The 20,157-nt window shown below is 44.8% G+C and overlaps 1 protein-coding gene across 3 annotated transcripts in view; it reads right to left on the reverse strand.

Moving 5' to 3' along the window:
- Window positions 1-352: 352 nt before the first annotated feature.
- Window positions 353-20,157, reverse strand: part of ARMH3 (armadillo like helical domain containing 3) — a 175,630-nt gene continuing 155,825 nt past the window's right edge. For all 3 annotated transcript variants that reach the window (XM_063102456.1, XM_063102454.1, XM_063102455.1), the window contains 2 exons: window positions 4,255-4,371; window positions 353-2,063 (listed from right to left, as the gene is read on the reverse strand). In XM_063102456.1, the coding sequence (XP_062958526.1) occupies window positions 1,971-2,063; window positions 4,255-4,371 (210 nt within the window). In that variant the 3' untranslated portion in view covers window positions 353-1,970. The remainder of the gene's footprint in view (window positions 2,064-4,254; window positions 4,372-20,157) is intronic.

Below are 20,157 nucleotides of genomic sequence, written 5' to 3' on the forward strand. Positions count from 1 at the left end.
TACAACGGAAGGCAAGGAGTCCTTTGCTTAGTGCCCCATGCCCGACACCTGCCCTTGTTCACTTTACAGGAACAGCTGGCAGGAATCCAGAAGTAGCCTAATGGGCTGGCTGGCCTCTTAAACACCACTAAGTTTGGAGATAAGGGAGTTCCCTTTTTCCTCCTTCCATCCAGAGGGCAAAGGAGGCCACAATTCTCTGAACCCAACTGGCCTTTACTAGGAGAGTCTATAAGGACAGGCAAGGGTTCGGTTCTCTAGCCAGAAGGGACCAGCACCTGGGAGATTACCTTAACTCCTTCTTTGAGAAATGAGTCTGGACAACAGAGATTAAGGGAAAAAAAGACACTAAAAAGACTGTCTCACACAAATTGATTTTTAATAACTTCAACTTGCCACCAGCTCCACATCCAGCTACTCTGGGGTTTATCACTGTGGAAAACACTAACTGCCCCAGGCTGAGCTGTCCATATCTAGTGATCAGAGATGGCCCAACCCATGATCTCTTAAGAACCTACATGCATACATGGCAGCCTGTTGGTGGATTCTCTGGAACTAGTGCATGTCTGGTCAGTGTTGAACTCATTTCAGGGAGGGCAAGTATCCCAAAGAGATGTGAAGCTAAATGGATAGCAGCTAGGGAGGTCCCGGACCTGCTTTCACTGCTGGATTCCTACACTTACTCCCAGATTCTTCTTCTGCTGCTTGCTCCCTGCCATCCTGAGGGCTTTAGAAAGTGCTTTAGAAAGGGAGAATCTGGGAGCAGCAAGTATTTCAGAGGCAGCTATGGGGTAGGGAAAGCCTACAGTGGTCCCACGGAAGCTATCCAAAGTAGGAACCACAGGCCAGCTTCCCAAAGGTCAGGAGATTTGCCTGCAGTCCCAGCCAGGATATGGGTAGACAGAATGGAGGCCTTGTGCATAATGCTCGCTTGGTCTCTTTCAGATGGAGGGCACCCTGCCCCCAGCAGGTTCTCTCCCTCCCGGTACCACACCACAGCAGGAACAGATTCCTCCCCAGAGGAAATTCTCAGGCAGGCTGGATGTAAACAACAGCAGGGTGAGGGGGTGGAACACGTGGAGGGGAGCTCAGCAGAGGCAGGAGAGGCTCCCAGAGAAGGGGGTGGCTAGGGAGGTGGGGAAGCTGCTGGAAAGGGAACCAGCAAAGTAGGTACCTTGAGGGCTCCAGAAAACCTGTCAATGTTTATTTCACACACACCCTAAAGACAGTTTAAACCAGATTAAAAATGAAAAGCTGAAGCTGTGACCTTATTGTGCTGATGAGTCAATGGGTAGAAGGCAGGGGGGAAAGCTGTCAGGTACTCCTGCTGCCAAAACTACAATCCAAAAAGTGGTGGCTAGACAGCAGAGCACTGGGCAGGCTCTAATCTCTAGTTTCCCAGAGGAGTCAACTCTGGATTTAGAAAAAAGGTACTCCATTCCTACTCTACCCTAAGCCTAAGCTAAGGGCCCTAATGTCTAGACAGAGTGCCAGTGGTGGCAGGGGACACAGATTTCAACCCCAGCTCAGCCCCAGGCTCAAAGGAAGCAGAATGTGGATCCAACTATGTCTGAGAGTTGATCTGTTTTCAGAAGCCAAGAAAAGCCATCGACTTTCAGGGTGTTGGCAGCTTCCTGAGGCCTGCCCCACCAGCTCCTGAAAATTAGTCAGTGCTACAACCTGTAATCTCAATTGGAAATGTGAGCAGGTGTCCAGGAGCCCACCCTGGAAGTCCCCACATTCTTGGAGGCCTCTCCCTGTGCCCACCCATTCTTCCCCAAATAAGATTATCACTGGCTTGCCCCTCTTAGCCCCTGTTGTCCAAGCTCCACTGAAGTGTGGCCTTCACCAAGAGAACTCAGTTATTTGTGTTTCTCTCCAACCTTGGGGGCAGCCCTTCTCCCCTCGCTCCCCCTCCAGCCCAGGAGCCTCATGAGTAAGGGCAGTCAGTGGCTGCTCAGGTACGTGTGGCTTCAGGAGATAGTGGAGAACTCCTTCAGCAGGACTTCCTGGCTGAGTGTGTGGAAGGCCAGGTTTCTCCGAACGTTGGTGCTAATGGATCGAACCTGGGAAAGGTGAGGGAAGGGGGAGGACACAAGCAGAGAGCAGAGAGAAAACAAGAGAAAGTTACAAACAGTAGAGGGCAGTGTCTGAGGCACAGGGCCAAGATGCAGTGCTAGAAGTTTCTCTCTTAGGAAGTGAACCTTTAACAGCTATTATCCCTGTGGACAAATGTGCAAATAGTTCCATGACAGCAGGAAGAAAAGAAGGGCTGAGAGGCAGAAACTCTAGTGGGTGCAAGAAGAGCTTCTGAGCCCCTCGGAAGCTAGAAGCAGGCACAGACAAGGAATGAGGGCTGAGGTCCTGCCTCTGTCCTTCCTCAGCTGTGCCAGAGAGGGACTGGTCTGGTCAGTTGTCTGATGAAGGAGGAGAAACTGAGGCCAGAGGACTCATGCTCTAGGGCCACCTCTCTTTATGTGTGTCTCTAATCTCCTCACTTTTCCTTTGGATTTATCTACTTTTTCAGGTTGGAAGGAGCATTTAGAGATGCAACCCCTGTCTGGCATAGATGGCAGGGGCACGATCCAAGAACAGGATCAAGTCATACTTGGCAGCAGGACCTAGGTTTCTTAACTCCTAATCCAGCACTCCTTCCATATCAAAGATGTCTGCCCACTTGAGAGGAAAGTCTGGGGTATATCCTTGCTGTGTACGGCTCATTTCACACTTTTTACCCACTGACAGAGAACCTTGCAGAAGGTGGTACCTGTGCCAGCAGGGGAAAGACCTATGAAGAAGGGGTCAGAGGGCCAAACTCCCTACTCTGAGAGGGCTCCAAGAAGAATCTAGCAGACTCTGCAAGGAGATTGGTCCATGGGAAATAGGTATGTAGGTTGTAGGAGAGACAAAAAGGGGAGGGAGGAGAAAAAGAACATGTGTCTGTCCTGTGCTCCAAAGTCCAGGGAGCTTTCCTTCTATTTCCACTTTGTTATAGGAAACTTAATGAAGAAACTTCCTGAAGACAGGAAGCAGAGGAGAGGGCAGCATGGCAAACAGCAGGCAACCCAAGCTCATTAGCTGCAGACCAGACTAGACCTCCCTTGCTCCTGTGCCAGAGGAACGAATGGGTAGAACTGAGTAAGGCAAGGGCTAGCACCAAAGAGCTGGAGATGTAGCTCCTCTCTCCTCTGCAACCCTCTTCATCTCCCAGTAAACTTACTCTCTTTGTGAACTGTTGGCTCCCCATAACTCCCCCAAATCAGCTTAAAGGCTCACCACTACCCCATAAAAATACTCTACTCTGCTGTCTCCTTATGGCTCCCCCGTTCCCAACTAACTCACCCAGAGCATGAGTTCCTCACTCTGAAGAAGTCCAAAATCCTGAGGAACATCATGTTAGAGAATTGGGTTGTGTTTAGCACAAGACAGACGATGTAAAACCCAGTGCCTTCACTACAGACTTGGCATGGTGGAGGTAAAAGCCAGGCTCAAGTTCTGATCCAGCAGAAGGACGTCTGAGGACATGAATAGTGAATAGTAGATACAGAGGCCTGTGTGTTCTGGTCTCAGTCCCCAGCCACGATGTTTGTGTAAACAAGGCAGGCAGGGTGGCAGAAGTACAGGAAGGCTGAACTTTTCCTTAGAGCAGCTCTGAGCACAGGGCAGGAAAGGGGCAATCAATAGGGAGAAGCCAGTTCTGTGGAGATGCTGGCTGGGAAGTGGAGTAGAAGGCAGAGCAAATGCTCACTGGCTCCTGGTGGCCAAAGGTGGGGACTGTAGGAAGCTGAGTGACTGGAAAGTGGGAGCGGAAGTAGACAGTGAAGACTGGAGAACTAGATTGGGAGGGTACTTAGACCAGGAGCCAGTTAAGAATCTGGAAAGAAGTGAGCCCAAAAGGAGAAGAATCAATTACTCTTATTAGTTGCTCTGAGAACAGGATCAGGAGTTACGAACCAGAGCTGCCACTGGGAACACATATCAACCCTGATGCCCTGCTGGAGCTATGCAAGGGTTATCTCCATGGCTGCAGAGGAGAGGTGGGCGATGCTGCCTTGAGAACGGCTTCTCTCACTGCCTGGTCCTGGACTACTTTGGAAGAGCCGTAACACACGCAATCCCAGTAGACCCCTTGAGTCTTGTTTTATCAGACTTTGGCAAATCGCGGTTGTTTCCTAGATGCCTGCCTGCATAGTAGAACCCAATGGCTGAGAATAGGCCCCCAGGAAACTCAGGCAGAGACAGGGCCAGGGCACTCACCAACTCTTTGAAGAAGGCGGCTTCCTTGTGCTGCTCCGAGTAGCGCTCATACTGGTCCAGGCCATCCTGCAACTTCAGCGTGAGCGTGTCATAGTTGGCTCGCACCACCTCCAGCACCTGGGGGGGGGGGGTTTTTCAAAGGCCAGGCAGCGCTTAGGTATGCAAATTCCAGGTCATTAGCCCTACACTGCTGTCCTATTGGGTTGAATTCAGTCTGGGGCGACACCCCAAGAAACCTTGCTCACTATTATAATCCAGAAAAAAGCCTGCTTACAGGGAACAATTTCTCAGATTTCTGAGAACACTTTCTTATCTATTCCATTCCTTGCCTTTCTTCACCAGTCCAGCCTGGCCACCAAGGCTGTTTACTCAGGTATGGTAAAAGAGCATGAGAAGAGGTGATAGAACAGTGAGTGTCTGAGCTCACTAGTATCCCTGTCCCTGATACCATAGCTGGCCAGGTTGTCACAGTTGCTGAATGAGACTATGCCAATGTCTGCTTCCTTCTCCCTTCCTGGAAACCACATTTTTTCAGTCCTGGGATGTTCCTCAGCACCATCTGCCACTTGTTTTCACTCAGCCTTCCTATCCAGTGCCTGGATAGAACTTTTGGCCATCCCAGCCTTGGGGTGTAGGGAACACTTTCAAGACTAAGGTAGACCTTTTGTTCTGAAGAGGAGTCTCCCCCACAATGCCTCTCTGACTTTCTATGGGGGGAGGATTCAGTCTTCCACTGACTCCAGAAACCTCGGGTATCTGTGGTTACAGAAGGAAGGGACTACTATAGCCAGGCCTAATTTGACTTAGGCTTATAAGAACAATAATCAAAGGCAAGGACCATCAAGAGGAGAGGCACTATAATCAAATCAGAAGAAGTAAGCTGGGCAGAAAGGAGAGACCAGGAGAGGGAATGACCATTCACTCTGGTGATCTGAGTGGAGGTGATCTGACCTGGAGGAAAGCCTATGATGTCATGGAGAGCTCCCTGCTCGGTAGGGAGCTTGGGGGTGGGGGGCTGGGAATGAGTGAGTGATGAGGGACACTCAGGTAGTGGAAGGGGCGAGGGAATAAACCAAAGTCAGGACAGGTTAGAGGAGTTGAAGATAGGTGTGCAAAGGTGCCTCTCGACTGTTCCCCTCACCAGTTCAAATTTGTGCCAGGGCAGATTTCACTTGGCAGCAAATACTTCTGCCTGCCAAGAATTCCTGAGGAGAGAAAAGGGCTAGAGAGCACAGGGAAGGCTTGTATTCCTATGGGAGAGCCTCCAAGTTTGGGTTTGGAGGGAAGGGACAGCTAGGGCAGAGGTCTGGCCCCACTTTCTTCCCTGTTCCATAAGATCATTTTGCCTGGCTGTGTCCCACACATCTAGTATAGGCTGGTTCCTTTGCTTCTAATTTCATTTGTCAGTTCTGTAGGCAGGAGGACTGGTACCCAGCAACGGCAGTCACCCACAAAATAATCTGGTCCTCTTATGCACGTGGGCTGTACTCGTGGCTGGAATACCTACAGCCAAGGTCTTGGCTCGGAAGTGAATGGCTCAAGCCCAGAAAAAGGCAAAATTCCTCCAAGATGGAACCAGCCCACAGGAACCAGGAAAAATAGAATAATACATGCTTTCCTAAGCCCTAAAATCTGGGCTGCCTCAGCAATGCCTATGACCCAGCAACCTGGGCTCAGCCTTCCTTCTCTGAGGGGTGTCAGGTGGTAAAAGACAAACACCATGCTGAAGCCAATTTCTGAGAAATAGGTACAGCATGTGAAGAGATGGCTCTACTTTCTGACTACATCCTGAGAGCCTCAGGCCTCAGGTAAGGCTGCTTTGATTACCTGGGCTTTCTCCTCTTGCCAGAGCAGAGTGGAAGGTCTAAGGTCTTGCTTAAAACAGGATTTTTCCTTTCTCAGTAAAGTTGGCTTTTGCCAGTATGGCCTAATTCAGTTTGTTTCAGGGAGGTGAAAGCAGAGATGGTCCCTGAGCTACTAGCTCCTTGGAAGGAAACCAGAGGCCTGGCTGGACTTAGATATTGAATGATCTCAGCTCTCCTCTTGTCCAGACATTGCCCATTGCCACCACCTCCTTCTATGGCCCTTTCTTGTGGTCCTACTTCCTTTCTTCTTCTTTTATGCAAGGGAAACTTGTCCTTCAGTTCATCTAGCCTCTGCTATCTCCTGCCCTGCCATTTCTCATTTACTCCCAAGGGAAGAAAACATTCTAAACTCAGGTCTAGGTCCCAGCCCATTCAGGACTTCAGCGCACTAGAGGGTACTTGCCTAGTCTGGGACTTTGCTTTCTGCAGCTTCAGACCTTAGGAAAATGTCCCATTGAACCTCAACATTGGCCTGAGACATGGCAAGGGCAGCACTTAGGCAGAGGGCAATCTCCCAGAGCCCCTGTGCCTAAAGGCCTTAGGCATTACCATAATTTGTAGCCTCAGTATCTGGCTTCCTGAAAACTCTAAAGGCCCTCTTTCCAATCCATCTGGTAACAGTCCATTCCCCAAGCACAAGCCCACCTTCTTTCCTCAGCTGCTGCACTTGTGGGCTTCCTAGAACTATGCCTACCACCTGAGATCAAAGTCAGTAAATCACCTACAAGTCAGATGCTCTCTAAGGAATACTTACAACCCCACCTATGACCCTCAATAGACAAGAACCCAGTTCCTGGCAAGGGCCTGATATAAAGATAACTAAACTGGGAGTCCCACTCTTGCTACAGGGCTTCAGACAATTCACCTAACCTCTTTCAGCCTCAGTCTTTCTCTCTATAAAGTGAAACTTAAACTCATCTTCCTAAAATGACATGGGAATAAAAGTTTTGAGTTCCTGAAAATAACATACAATTGATGGAAACACTGTCATCCTAATGGCTACTACAGCTACCTGGACAGCTTCTGGGACTCAAAGAGTAACTACTTTCATAGGAAGTACCTACCTATTTCAAACTGCCCCAAAGATCCTATATGCATAAATAATTCTTGACCACCAAGGAACATCTTCTGGATTCAAGTGGAAGGCTGGGGATATACAAATGGCTTCAAAGATCCTAGGCCCTCTTCTCTGCCTTTAAAACATCTTGCCTCAACTCAAGTGAGGGAAAAACAAACTAGGTGGGGGGAGTGGGTAGGGGGTGGAGACCTAAACATCTGCCTCTGAGGTCTCTGGAGGAGAAGTACCTGAGAAGACAACAGTCATTAAGAACATAGACTTTGAGGTCAGAGACCCAAATTTTAGATCCAGATCGACCACTAATTAGCTATGTAAATTTATGCAAGTTACTTAATCTCTTTGAGCCTCAGTTTTCATATCTGTAAAATGGGGATCACTATCTACCTCATAAGGCTGATATGAGGACGAAATGAGATGATTGTCTAATGTCTGACACATAATGAATAGTCAACAAATAGTTACTAATTTTATAATAAAACCCTCTTTATGGTGACAAGGAATATTCAGAAGTTCTGGCTGTCCCCAGATAGTTCCAACCATAAGCCAAGAACTAGGACTTCATTCATGCATCTTCATTCAGCCTACAGCAGATTCTGGGGAAGAGGAAACATTTCTCTATTCAACGTGAAAGCAAGCCTCTCATAATGACCTCACTGTCCTGAGTGTAACTGGCAATGCTTTAGCCAGAAGTCAGAGAATGTCCAGCACCCACTGCCAACCTTAACTTTGGTAGTACAAGGGGATACAGGTTATACTAAAAGAAAACTGAGCAGAGAGGTCCATAAAGGCCTGGCTTTGCATGATACAGGTTTTGAGGCTCTTGGCCACATCAGGATCCTGATGTCTTCAATGATGGGAAGTAGATGAGGTCCCCAGTGCATGAGGTTCATTCAAAATTGCTAACAAAGGCTTTAGACACATACACACTTTCCCCTAACATATGCAATACACATTCCCCACAGACTATTGAGTAGTCTATGCTGCCCACCCCTCCCCCACCCCCGCTTTTTTTTTTTTAGCAGGGCCTTTGAAATGGGAAATAACTTCTAGCCTGAAGATAGCAGCAACTGAAAATTGCCAAAGCGGAAAAGTTCCTGGCAACAGCTATTCAATCTTGATGCCAGAGGGCTTTGACCTGTGCCCCCAAAACTGCTCAGTCTCAAGTCTCTGTTAGACTGAATTACCAGCAAAATCACAGTGAGCGGACAACTAAATAACAGGTTGTAACCTGACAGCAAACTTGCGTTCATACCTTCTTTCTCTATTTCTTTTTTCTTTTGGCGGCTGGCTGGTACAGGGATCCAAACCCTTGACCTTGACCTTGGTGTTATAACACTGCATTCTAACCCACTGAGCTAACCAGCCAGACCCCTTCTTCTCAATCTGAACTGATATCTACAGTATGACTTATTTGGAGAAAGCATGTAAGGCTGCCAGCAGCCCACTCTCAACAAGGACAATAGGTATGGCCTTCCTTGGGCCAGGCTGCCAAGTGAAGATGGGACCACAAAATACCAATGGAGAAGCTTACTGAGACTTCTTATAGAATAGGAAATAAACCTGGAAACTATGAAGATGGCAGTGGGAAGTAATGGAAAGAAGCTTCAGAATCAGAAACCTAGGTTCAAATCTTGGCATCTTCAACTACTAGTCACAGGACCTTGACCTGTCTGAGTTTGCTTTCTTAACTGTGAATAGTCACAGTATTTTCTTTCTTTTTCTTTTTTTTTTTAAAAAAAGATGACTGGTAAGGGGATCTCAACCTTTGGCTTGGTGTTGTCAGCACCACGCTCAGCCAGTGAGTAAACCGGCCATCCCTATATAGGATCCGAACCCGTGGCCTTGGTGTTATCAGCACCGCACTCTACCGAGTGAGCCACGGGCCGGCCTAGTCACAATATTTTCTTATAACATTACAAAGATTAGAGATAGTATATACAATAAATATAAAAATATAAATGATAAGATGTAGCAAATATAAGGTGCCAAATGAATGAATGCTACTTAGGTGGAAGCAAAGGAAAAACGAAAATAGAAAGTATTTGATGTATTCAAATAAGATGAATCAGTTGGTTAAATGGTGGTCAGGAAGGCCTGCATCTACAACCATACCTTTTTTTTTTTTGCCAAAATGTTACCATAGGGACAAAAACTGTAGAAACAGTAGTTCTAGAAGGAACCTCTGAAATCACCTACCTAGTTCACAACCCTCATAGATGAAGAAACAGGTGTCCAGAAAGACTGTAAATTGCCAAAAGTCACAAAACTGGGATTAGAAACAAGAATTCTCTGTCTCCAAATCCAGTTCTTCTACTGTACTGGCACGCTAGTCTAACCCGGGGCATGTTCTTGGGTTTACAGGCTAAACTTGGTTTTTAGATACCAAAGACTGAAGGAATTCAGACTCACTCCTCCTAAGAAGTGGGAAGCATGATCTTTGGAGAGCTGGTGAATGCCTGGTTTGATGTTCGAGTTTTAATGACTACTAGGATCCTCAGGGCTCCAAAGCTTGTCAATTTCCACCAGTAGCAGCTGAAGACCCTGCTCAAGCCTCTTGATGGCATACACCAACAAACTTTACAAAGCACTTCAAACGCATTAAGAAAATCTGATTTGGGCTGCCATTTTGATTACTCAATACTCATTTGGAAGTCTGATATTCAAAGATCTTTAATCTTCAATTGGGCTTTTTAGGCCTCCGTCATCCTGTGGTATTAAGGCTTGGGGTTGGGTGTTAAAAGGATTCAATAAGTCACTTCTACAATGAATGCTCATACTTCAAGGTTAATATTCCATTCTCCCAAGGAGACTGAAATCATTCTGTTCCACTTACATGCAGTTCTGCTTTAACCCTGTCAAACCCCTGACCATAGAAAAAATAACTTTGGATGGTTTGAAACAGATACAAGAGTTAAAAGAGAATTAGGAGGAAAAAAAGATAAAAAGGCTTTTTAGAGGATTGTCATGATAATCTCCATCCATCTCTCCCACTAGACTCTGACCATTTGTTCTATTTCAGATATTTACTCAGCAGAGAATACGATTTTTTAGCCCCATTTCTTCAGCAAAGCAGGAAAGAACAGCCTGAGGTATCAAGCTCTGAAACCATAAACAAGAGCATCACCAGGCATAAGGCCCTTGCTTCTCTCTCTCTCATCAGTTAGAGGGGGCTAAGCAGGGGACTGCTTATTCTACAAGCTGATGATGGAGAAACAATGAAAGAGTTTGACCCATGGCAAGCTGGGTAATAGAGTTCATTCCTCACAATGGATCAGGATTTGGGACACACCTATCCTGCTGACCCTAGAACCAAGGAGGTCTGAATAATCAGGGTTGCTCCCCATGCCATCCCTCTAAACTGTTCACTGCTCTGACCTCCTACTCCTAGCATAATGTCTTATCCCTAAAAGAAATACTGTGGAGCACACAGTAGGCCTTCAATAATGGTCAGTGGCAAATGGCTTGCTAGAGAGGAGAGGAAGGTCCAACTAGCTGCAGGCAGTTTTTACGGTAAATGCAGAGTGAGGTCTCATACAGACTGAGGTTTCCCTTTCGTCATCTGCAGAGGGACAACATGACAAGCCAAATATACCACTTCTCAGCCAGAAAGGCTGAAGCCTTTTTCCTTCTAATATCCAGAAAACTTCCTAAAAGGAAAATACTCTTTCCTATAAAAATGAGAATGAGGGCAGGTAGGTTAGCTCAGTTGGTTAGAGCATGGTACTGATAACACCAAGGTCCAGGGTTTGATCCCTTGATCCTTGTACCAGCAAGATGTGCCCCATCCCTCCCCAGTGAGAATTACCTACCCAGGGCATTGACTAACTCCCTTCTCTGGATTTGTTTTTGTTTGTTTGTTATTTGGTGGCTGGGCCTGTACGGGAATCAAACCCTGGACGCTGGTGTTATCAGTACCATGCTCTAACCAACTGAGCTAACCGGCTAGCATAGATTTGTTAAAGAGCTGAAATGCTCTATAAACTCTGGCAAAAGACTGAAAGAGAAACAGAAGATCAGATCTTTCACCTTCTTTGAATGAACCTAGTCTAGCCACCCACCCTTCCTCTACTTTCGTAAAACCAGACCTTCCCCAGAACTGATTATGTGTCTACCAATGAGGAACAACCCCCTTTTCTCCCAGAAGCAATAAAGGTCTGTCCCTAAACCTTGCAACTTCACCAGTCTAAGGACAGTCTCTCAGGGGTATTCTCACAATTAAGTTAAGTGGCAGTCAGGGCTTGGACAGATTGGAAGAGGAAATCTAATGAGAGAGATGCAAAAAGCCAATTTTTCTTCCCCCACAATCCATATGTATTCTTCCAAATTCACGTTCTAAACAAGAAGCACTGCAAAGATGTTCTGTAGGTAAAGACCTTGGTGGATCACAGTTGGGTCTAGTTGCACCTGAGTGCTGAAAATTTTTCAACCAATAGCTAGTAATTTTCAAGGTAGCACAGTTAGAGTATGGCTCTAGAGTCAGCTTGTCTAGACTCATAATCCTATGAGTATCTTTACCAGGAGCCAGTTGAGCCTCAGTTTCCTCATCTTTACAATGGGAATAATAACAATTTCATTATATAGAGCTGCTTCTGAGGACTAAATAAGGCAATGGATATTAAATGCCAATTCCAAGTGCAGTGCTTGACACACTAGTAGCTATAGGACACAAGAGTAACTGTACCTGTTATTATTATTTTCTTTTACCCTAATATGACCCTCTGAATAACTTTTTTTAGGGCCTGAAATTGGGAAAATTGACCTATTTCCATAGCTTCCCTTCCAACGCCTGCCATAAACAAGCAAACTCCTCCCATCCCCCCAACCATTCTGGAAAATCTGCATTCTACACGCTTTCCAACAAGGGATTTCCTGTGGAGGAAAGAACATACTGCTTTAGGGTTTGTGCATTAGCATGTGTAGGCAGGCAGAGTGCCAAGACCTCTCTTGGAAAAACAAACATGCTACTACTACTGATTTCCTCACTAAAATTTGTCATAGTTATATGTTTAGTACTCTGAAGGAAGAGACCAGTGTTACATTATGGATTTTTCACAATGTCTAACAGAGTCATAAGAAACAGTAAACACTCAACATGCTTGTGGACTGATTTAGTAACACAGGCCCAACCAAAAAGGAAAGGAATCTCTCATTAAGGTCACATGGTTAAGATTAGAGTTAGACCCTGATGGTACACTCAGCACTGTTCTCAGCACTCTGATAGGCTTCTCAGGCCGTCAGAGCCAACTCCTGCCTTTATGGAGCTAAAAAGCAAATTGGGGAATCAAAACAAACCACCATGGATAGGTACACCCACAGCTGCATAACTGGCGAGTAAATGGGCAGGTAGGTTGAGATAGTGCCATACCTTTTATGACAGGGAAAATTAAGGAATCCAAGGCCTCTTCTCTTCTGTCTACCATTTCCTCCACTTTAAATTACTGTGGTAGTTAATTCTGAGTACAAAAATCTCCACTAGCATAGCAGGGCCCTTGAGACAGCAGCTGCAGGAAAGGACTGCTAGCTTGGACAGGTCTGTGACCCTGGCACTAACAGTTTAGCCTCCATCAGGGCCAATCACACGAAGCAGCAGATTGTTCAGGCTCAGATCTAACACCAAAAATGTAAGTCCTGTACAAAGGATGAGTAAAAGATGGAAAGGATGGGAAAGAATGTCTCTTCACTCCCCAAATACACAAACTATAGTTTCAGTTTCTCAGAAATCAGGTTTGATCCATTCTGAAATACCCTCCTGAGGTGTGTTCAATTTAGCAACAAATTTCGACAGCACAAATTCAGTGCAACTGTGCAGTGTATTCATTAGATAACTGTTTAACACAATCTAAACAGACACACATGGCAATCTTTGAGCAGCCAGGTTCAAAGTCTTCCTGAGCTTTTTTTTTTTTTAAAGATGACCAGTAAGGGGATCTCAATCCTTGGCTTGGTGTTGTGAGTACCACACTCAGCCAGTGAGCAAACCGGCCATCCCTATGTAGGATCCAAACCCGCGGCCTTGGTGTTATCAGCACCGCACTCTCCCGAGTGAGCCACCGGCCAGCCCTTCCTGAGGTATTTTTAGCACCTGTTTACATATAACAATCAAAAAATTTGCATCTGGGAAGACAAGGAGAAGAAATAATTAGATTCATGGGCTCCAAGGCTAACTAGTACCCAGAGGAGACTGTTAGTTTTCTTCAGATGCTGTCTGCTTACAACTTCTCTTACACAGGACAAAGTTTGGTTCACATCCTGATGAACGTAATCTAAAAGAGGCATAGTGACCAAGCAGACAGTTAAAAAGACAAAACGTCAGAGACCCAAGAGCTTCATGTTGCACCTTTCCTTGCTGTTTTGAGAAATTTGAAGGTGAAACCTTTGTAAATGACCAATGTGAAGACTGGGACCTGAGCCCAAGAATACAATAAAAAAATGGGAAAAGGGAAGATGTACCTTTTAGTGAATTATCTTAAAAAGGAAATTAAAATGCTCACTATATATACTGTTTCCAATATTCATTCAAGACTTTCCCCTGTAGTATCTGTAAAAAAGAGGAAAAAAAATAAAGTAGGAGGATACTATATATATATGAATAGTTAATGCAAGGGAAAGTTCTCTGAAAAATGTGTGAAATTCAAAAAGTTCAGCTGGGTAACTAACTCAGGGTATATTGCAATATTTTGTTTTTGTTTTTGGTGGCTGGCTAGTACTATATTGTAATATTTTACAGTGGTTCAGGACTTCCGCACAGTCATGATGGAGTAACTAAGAACTGGGAAAGAAACAACTCTTTTCAGACACTGGATGACAGGCAATGCAAAATGGAATCCTGAGAGAAAGAAAACAAACAAGGTAAAGCATGAAGGTCTTGCTGGTCCAAGGAGACATACTGGAATTTGGGGAGGCAGATGTAGCTGGAATTTGTGAGGTAGATTATCAAAGAGGAGGGAGATAGGTAGAGAAGGAGCTTCAGAAATTTGCATAGTGTTTCAACTGAATCTGTTGCTAAATAATAAGGACTGTATGTTAGGGTATGACTCAACCAGGTCAGATAAAAAAAATAACCAAGGACCCATAAGCTGAACAAATTTCAGAGTTCACACAAGACTGGGAGGTGTATGAATTCTGACTAACCAGAATGGAGAATACTTGTTGAATATCTAGAGCATTTGCTATGGTTTGAGTATCTGTCCCCTCCAAAGTTCATGTTGAAACTTAATTCCCATTATAACAGTGTTAAGAAGGTAATCCAACTATGGTATTTGAAAGGTGGGGCCTTGAAGAGATGACTAGATCATGAGTGCTATGCCCTCATGAATGGATTAACCCATTCATGGATTAATGGGATAATGAATTAATGGGTTATCATGGGAATAGACATATTAACATAACACAGTAAACACATTAGCACAGTCTTGCCACCAGCCCTTGCCATCTGATGTTCTGTGCCACTTAGAGACTCTGCAGAGTCTCCACCAAGAAGAAGGTCCTCACCAGATGTGCCCCTTCAACCTTGCACTTCTCAGCCTCCAAAACTGTAAGAAAGAGATTCTGTTTCTTTATAAATTATCCAGTTTCAGGTGTTCTGTTATAAGTGACAGAAAACTAACTAACAGCATTCAAAAGAGATACCAGAATGGTCACACCTTAACAGTGGCACTAAACTAGTCCTAGAGTAATGGTTACTCTAAATCTATCCTAACGAAGATGAAACAGAAGTTTCAAAAGGACCATGCTGCTCCACAAATAATTTACTTGTCTTCCTGAATAAAGTCCAACCTATTTAAAGAAAGAAAACAAAATCTACCCCTCAATTGTATAACAATCACAATTTCTAATATGCAATATAAAACTATGAGACATGTCAAGAAGCAGAAAAATGTAATCTATCACCAAGAGAGATATCAGTCAATAGAAACAGACCTAGAAATGAGAGAAATGATGGAACTAGCAACAAGGACATTTAAAGAGCTATCACAAATATGCTCAAGTATTTAAAGAAAATCATTAGCATTGGCTGGCTGGTTAGCTCAGTTGGTTAGAGCACAGCCTTATAACACCAAGTTCACGGGTTCGGATCCCCATACCAGCCAGCCACCAAAAATACATAAATAACTAAATTTTAGAAATGAAGAAAACCATTAACATAATAAAGAGAAAATGGTAGATATAAGGCATATCATAATAAAACTGCTGAAAACCAGTGTTAAAGACAGAATATTAAAAGCAGTTAGAGAAAGAAAGGCACATTATGTACAGAGGAACAAGGTTAAGAATTCACATTTCGTTTTTTTGGTTTTTTGGCAGCTGGCCAGTAAGATCCAAATCCTTGACCTAGGTGTTAATAACACTGTGCTCTAATCAACTGAGCTAATCAGCCAGCCCAGAATTTACACTTCTTGTCAGAAACCATGCAAGCTGGGGCTTTTCAAGATGGCGGCGGCTGCGGCGGCTGGCGCGGAGTAGCTGAGGTGGAAAAGGCGGCCACTGGGACTCAGGCAGCAGGAAAACTTGTGGTCCTTCCTCTCGCCATCTCTTAAGGGAGGACTGCTGCTGCTGACCGGTCGTGGGGGGTGACCGCCACTTTGCCCCCGGCAGGAGAGGCTGCCTCATTTACAGACAACAGCTTTAAAGTGTGGAGCAGGAAAAGAACTGTTTCTTAGCTGCAAAAGTGAGTCTCGAAACAGGGAACACGGCGCCAGGGCTGCTGTGGATGCAGCCAGGATCCCGGAGGCCGGGGCCGCGCTGAAGGCGGCCAGCTGCCCTATTCAGGATTCGAGGTTTCAGGCCGGCATTAAAGAAGATTCCTGGGAGTGCCCGAGCCGCGCCGCGACTGAACAGCCCGAGGCGGCAGCAGCCGAGAACTGGGAAAGGCGGCAAACCAGAGACAGAGAGAACACCCGACCTGGCACAGCACTGTGAGTGATCCTTGGCACAGCTCTGTTCGGGGGGTGGATGCCCAAGTGGCCCCCGCCTGCACCACCAGCCCACTCACCGCCGGTGCTGCCTCCATTTTCCCAGGTGCGGGCAGCTCCGACCTGCTCGGCCATCACTGAGCCCTCCCACTTGCTGGCCTGGCGCCAGGCTTTCCGGAGCTTGCGGACCGGCCTTGGCTCCCACTCCCTCCGTGGTTCTCTGGCGGGGCTGGTGGCGGAGGGCGTCCCGGGCCAGTTTCGGGAGGGCAAGGAAGTACGGGCGGGCCGACTGTCACTCCACCATACCCTGGACTCCGGCCCCAGGTAAACTCCCTGTTACTGGGAGGCAGATACCACCTGTGCGGCCACCAGTTTGGAAAAAAGACTAACGAATTTCTGGTTGGGAATAGTGTGGTAGGAGAGTTCCCAGGTCCGCTTGAACCTGACGGAGACCAGGCTGCAGGTGGGCGCTAGACTCGGTTTATACTGGGGGGATACAAAGGTGAACAAGACCCGAGAAAGATCTACATAGTGCCACAAAGGCACCCAGAGAGACCGGTCGTCTGTGCCCAGCAGAAACCTGGTAGACTTCCTGGGCGAGGCGGGTACCGAGCAGGGTCTTGAAGGCCCAGCTGTTAGACGAGGGGTGCAGAAGACACGCCCCAGCCCAGCACAGTGCGCACAGAGTGGGGAGACGTGCGGCCAGGGAGGCAGAGACTCGACAAAAACCACACACCCGGTGGGGTCGCTACTGCACGATCTAACAGCCTGGGCCAGAGCACACGGAACAGGGAGAAGTCCTGCACAGGAAGTGAAAGCTCAACAGAGATCACACACCCTGTGGTACGTGACCCACCTGCCCAGCAGAGTCCAAGCTGACCAGAAAGGTGGCTCCCCGGAGAAGCCCAAGACCCGAGGCAACCACACACACAAGGCACTAGAGGCCAACTGAGCAGTCACGGAGGGAGCCATACGAAATTGGCAACCACAGCAACATCCTAGTTAGTCATTAGTCTCAAACCGGTGGACTGTGAAACCCCCGGCCACAATGAATAAACACCAAAAAAAAGATACCAGAAATACAAAAAATCAAGAAAGTTCACCACCAAAAGTTAATAAATCTCAAACTCTAGATCCTATAGAACAAGAAGCCCTTGAAATGACTGACAAGGAATTTCGAGTGATAATTCTAAAGAAACTGAATGAGATACAAGAAAACTCAGCTAGACATCATGATGAAATGAGGAAAAGTATACAGGATCTGAAAGAGGAAATGTACAAGGAAATCAATGTCCTGAAAAAAAATGTAGCAGAACTTGCTGAACTGAAGAAGTTATTCAACGAAATAAAAAACACAACGGAGAGTTTAACCAGCAGGCTTGTCGAAGTTGAAGAGAGAACCTCTGAACTTGAAGATGGGCTGTTTGAAATAACACAAGCAGACAAAAAGAAAGAAAAAAGAATCAAGGACATGGAAGAAAATCTGAGAGAGATATCAGACAACCATAAGCGATCAAATATCCGAGTCATGGGTATTCCAGAAGGGGAGGAAAATGGAGATTCCATTGAAAACATATTCAACAAAATAGTGGCAGAAAACTTCCCAGGTATAGGAAAAATCACAGATCTTCAGATCCAGGAAGCTCAACGATCTCCAAACGTATTCAACCCAAAAAGGCCTTCTCCAAGACATGTCATAGTCAAATTGGCAAAACTCAGAGACAAAGAGAGAATCTTAAAAGCTGCAAGAGAGAAGCGTCAAATCACCTATAAGGGAGCCCCAATCAGGTTAACATCAGACTTTTCATCACAAACCCTAAAAGCTAGAAAGGAATGGGATGATATTTTCAAAATACTAAAAGACAAAGATTGCCAGCCAAGAATACTCTACCCTGCAAGGCTATCCTTCCGAAATGAGGGGCAAATAGTATATTTCTCAGACAAACAAAAACTGCGGGAGTTCACTACCACAAGACCACCCTTACAAGAAATCCTCAAGGGAGTACTGGGTTTGGTTCCTGAAAAATAACTACCACTGCCATAAAAACCCAAGAAAAATTTAAACCCGCTAGTATAATAAAAATGGCATTCATGAAGAGAAAACAAGCTAACAAAAACACTATCTACAACCTAAGGAACCAACAAACACAGAAAACAAACAGTAAATCAGAAAGCAAGGAACAAAAGACACCTAAGACAACCAAACAACCAATAAAATGCTAGGAATAAATCAACACCTTTCATTAACAACCCTTAATGTAAAAGGCTTAAATTCCCCAATTAAAAGACACAGACTGGCTGACTGGATCAAAAAGCAGGACCCAACTATATGCTGTCTACAAGAGACCCACCTCACCCATAAAGATTCACACAGACTAAGAGTGAAAGGATGGAAAAAGATTTACCATGCAAACAGAAAAGAAAAACGAGCTGGAGTGGCTATTCTTATATCTGACAAAATAGACTTTAAACTAAAAACCATAAAAAGAGACAATGAGGGACACTACTTAATGATAAAAGGACTGATCCATCAAGAAGGCATAACAATCATAAATATGTACGCACCCAATGTTGGAGCAGCCAGATTTATAAAACAAACTCTATTAGACCTAAAGAAGGAAATAGACACTAATACCATAATAGCAGAGGACCTGAACACTCCACTGTCAATATTAGACAGATCATCTAGGCAAAGAATCAGTAGAGAAACACAAGATCTAAACAAGACTCTAGACCAATTGGAATTGGCAGATATCTACAGAACATTCCACCCAACAACCTCAGAATATTCATTCTTCTCATCAGCACATGGATCATTCTCCAGGATAGATCACATATTAGGTCACAAATCAAGTCTCAATAAATTCAAAAAAATTGGAATTATCCCATGTATCTTCTCAGACCACAATGGATTAAAACTAGAAATTAACAACAAACAAAACTCTAGAAACTATACAAACACATGGAAATTAAACAGCATTCTACTTAATGACATATGGGTCCAAGAAGAAATCAAGCAGGAAATCAAAAAGTTTATTGAAACTAATGAAAACAATGATACATCATACCAAAACCTGTGGGATACTGCAAAAGCAGTATTGAGGGGAAAATTTATTGCATTAAATGCTCACTTCAGAAGAATAGAAAGATGGCAAGTGAACAACCTAACACTTCACCTTAAAGAACTAGAAAAACAAGAACAATCCAATCCTAAAGTTAGCAGACGGAAAGAAATCATTAAGATCAGAGCAGAACTGAATGAAATTGAAAACCAAAAAACAATTCAAAAGATCAACGAATCAAAAAGTTGGTTTTTTGAAAAGATAAATAAAATTGACAAACCATTAGCATGGCTAACAAAAAAAGGAAGAGAGAAGACTCAAATAACAAAAATTAGAAATGAAAAAGGTGATATTACAACTGATTCATCTGAAATACAAGGAATCATTCGAGACTACTACAAACAACTATACGCCAACAAATTTGAAAATCTGGAGGAAATGGATAAATTTCTGGACACACACAAGCTCCCAAAACTGAACCGTGAAGACGTAGAAAATTTGAACAGACCAATAACAATAAAGGAGATTGAAGCTGTTATCAGAAGGCTCCCAACAAAGAAAAGCCCAGGACCAGATGGATTCACAGCAGAATTTTACCAAACATTCAAAGAGGAATTGACACCGATTCTTTACAAACTATTCCAAAAGATTGAAACGGACGCAAATCTCCCAAACTCATTCTATGAAGCAAACATCATCCTGATACCAAAACCAGGTAAAGATATAACCAAAAAAGAAAACTACAGGCCAATATCCCTGATGAATATAGATGCAAAAATCCTCACTAAATTACTAGCAAACAGAATACAGCAACACATACGAAAAATTATTCATCACGATCAAGTGGGATTCATCCCAGGGATGCAAGGTTGGTTCAACATACGCAAATCAATAAATGTGATACACCATATTAATAAACTCAAACACAAGGACCATATGATCATCTCTATAGATGCTGAAAAAGCATTTGATAAAGTTCAGCACTC

This window comes from Cynocephalus volans, chromosome 7 (assembly GCF_027409185.1).
Source record: "Cynocephalus volans isolate mCynVol1 chromosome 7, mCynVol1.pri, whole genome shotgun sequence".
In the NCBI taxonomy this organism is placed as follows: domain Eukaryota; kingdom Metazoa; phylum Chordata; class Mammalia; order Dermoptera; family Cynocephalidae; genus Cynocephalus; species Cynocephalus volans.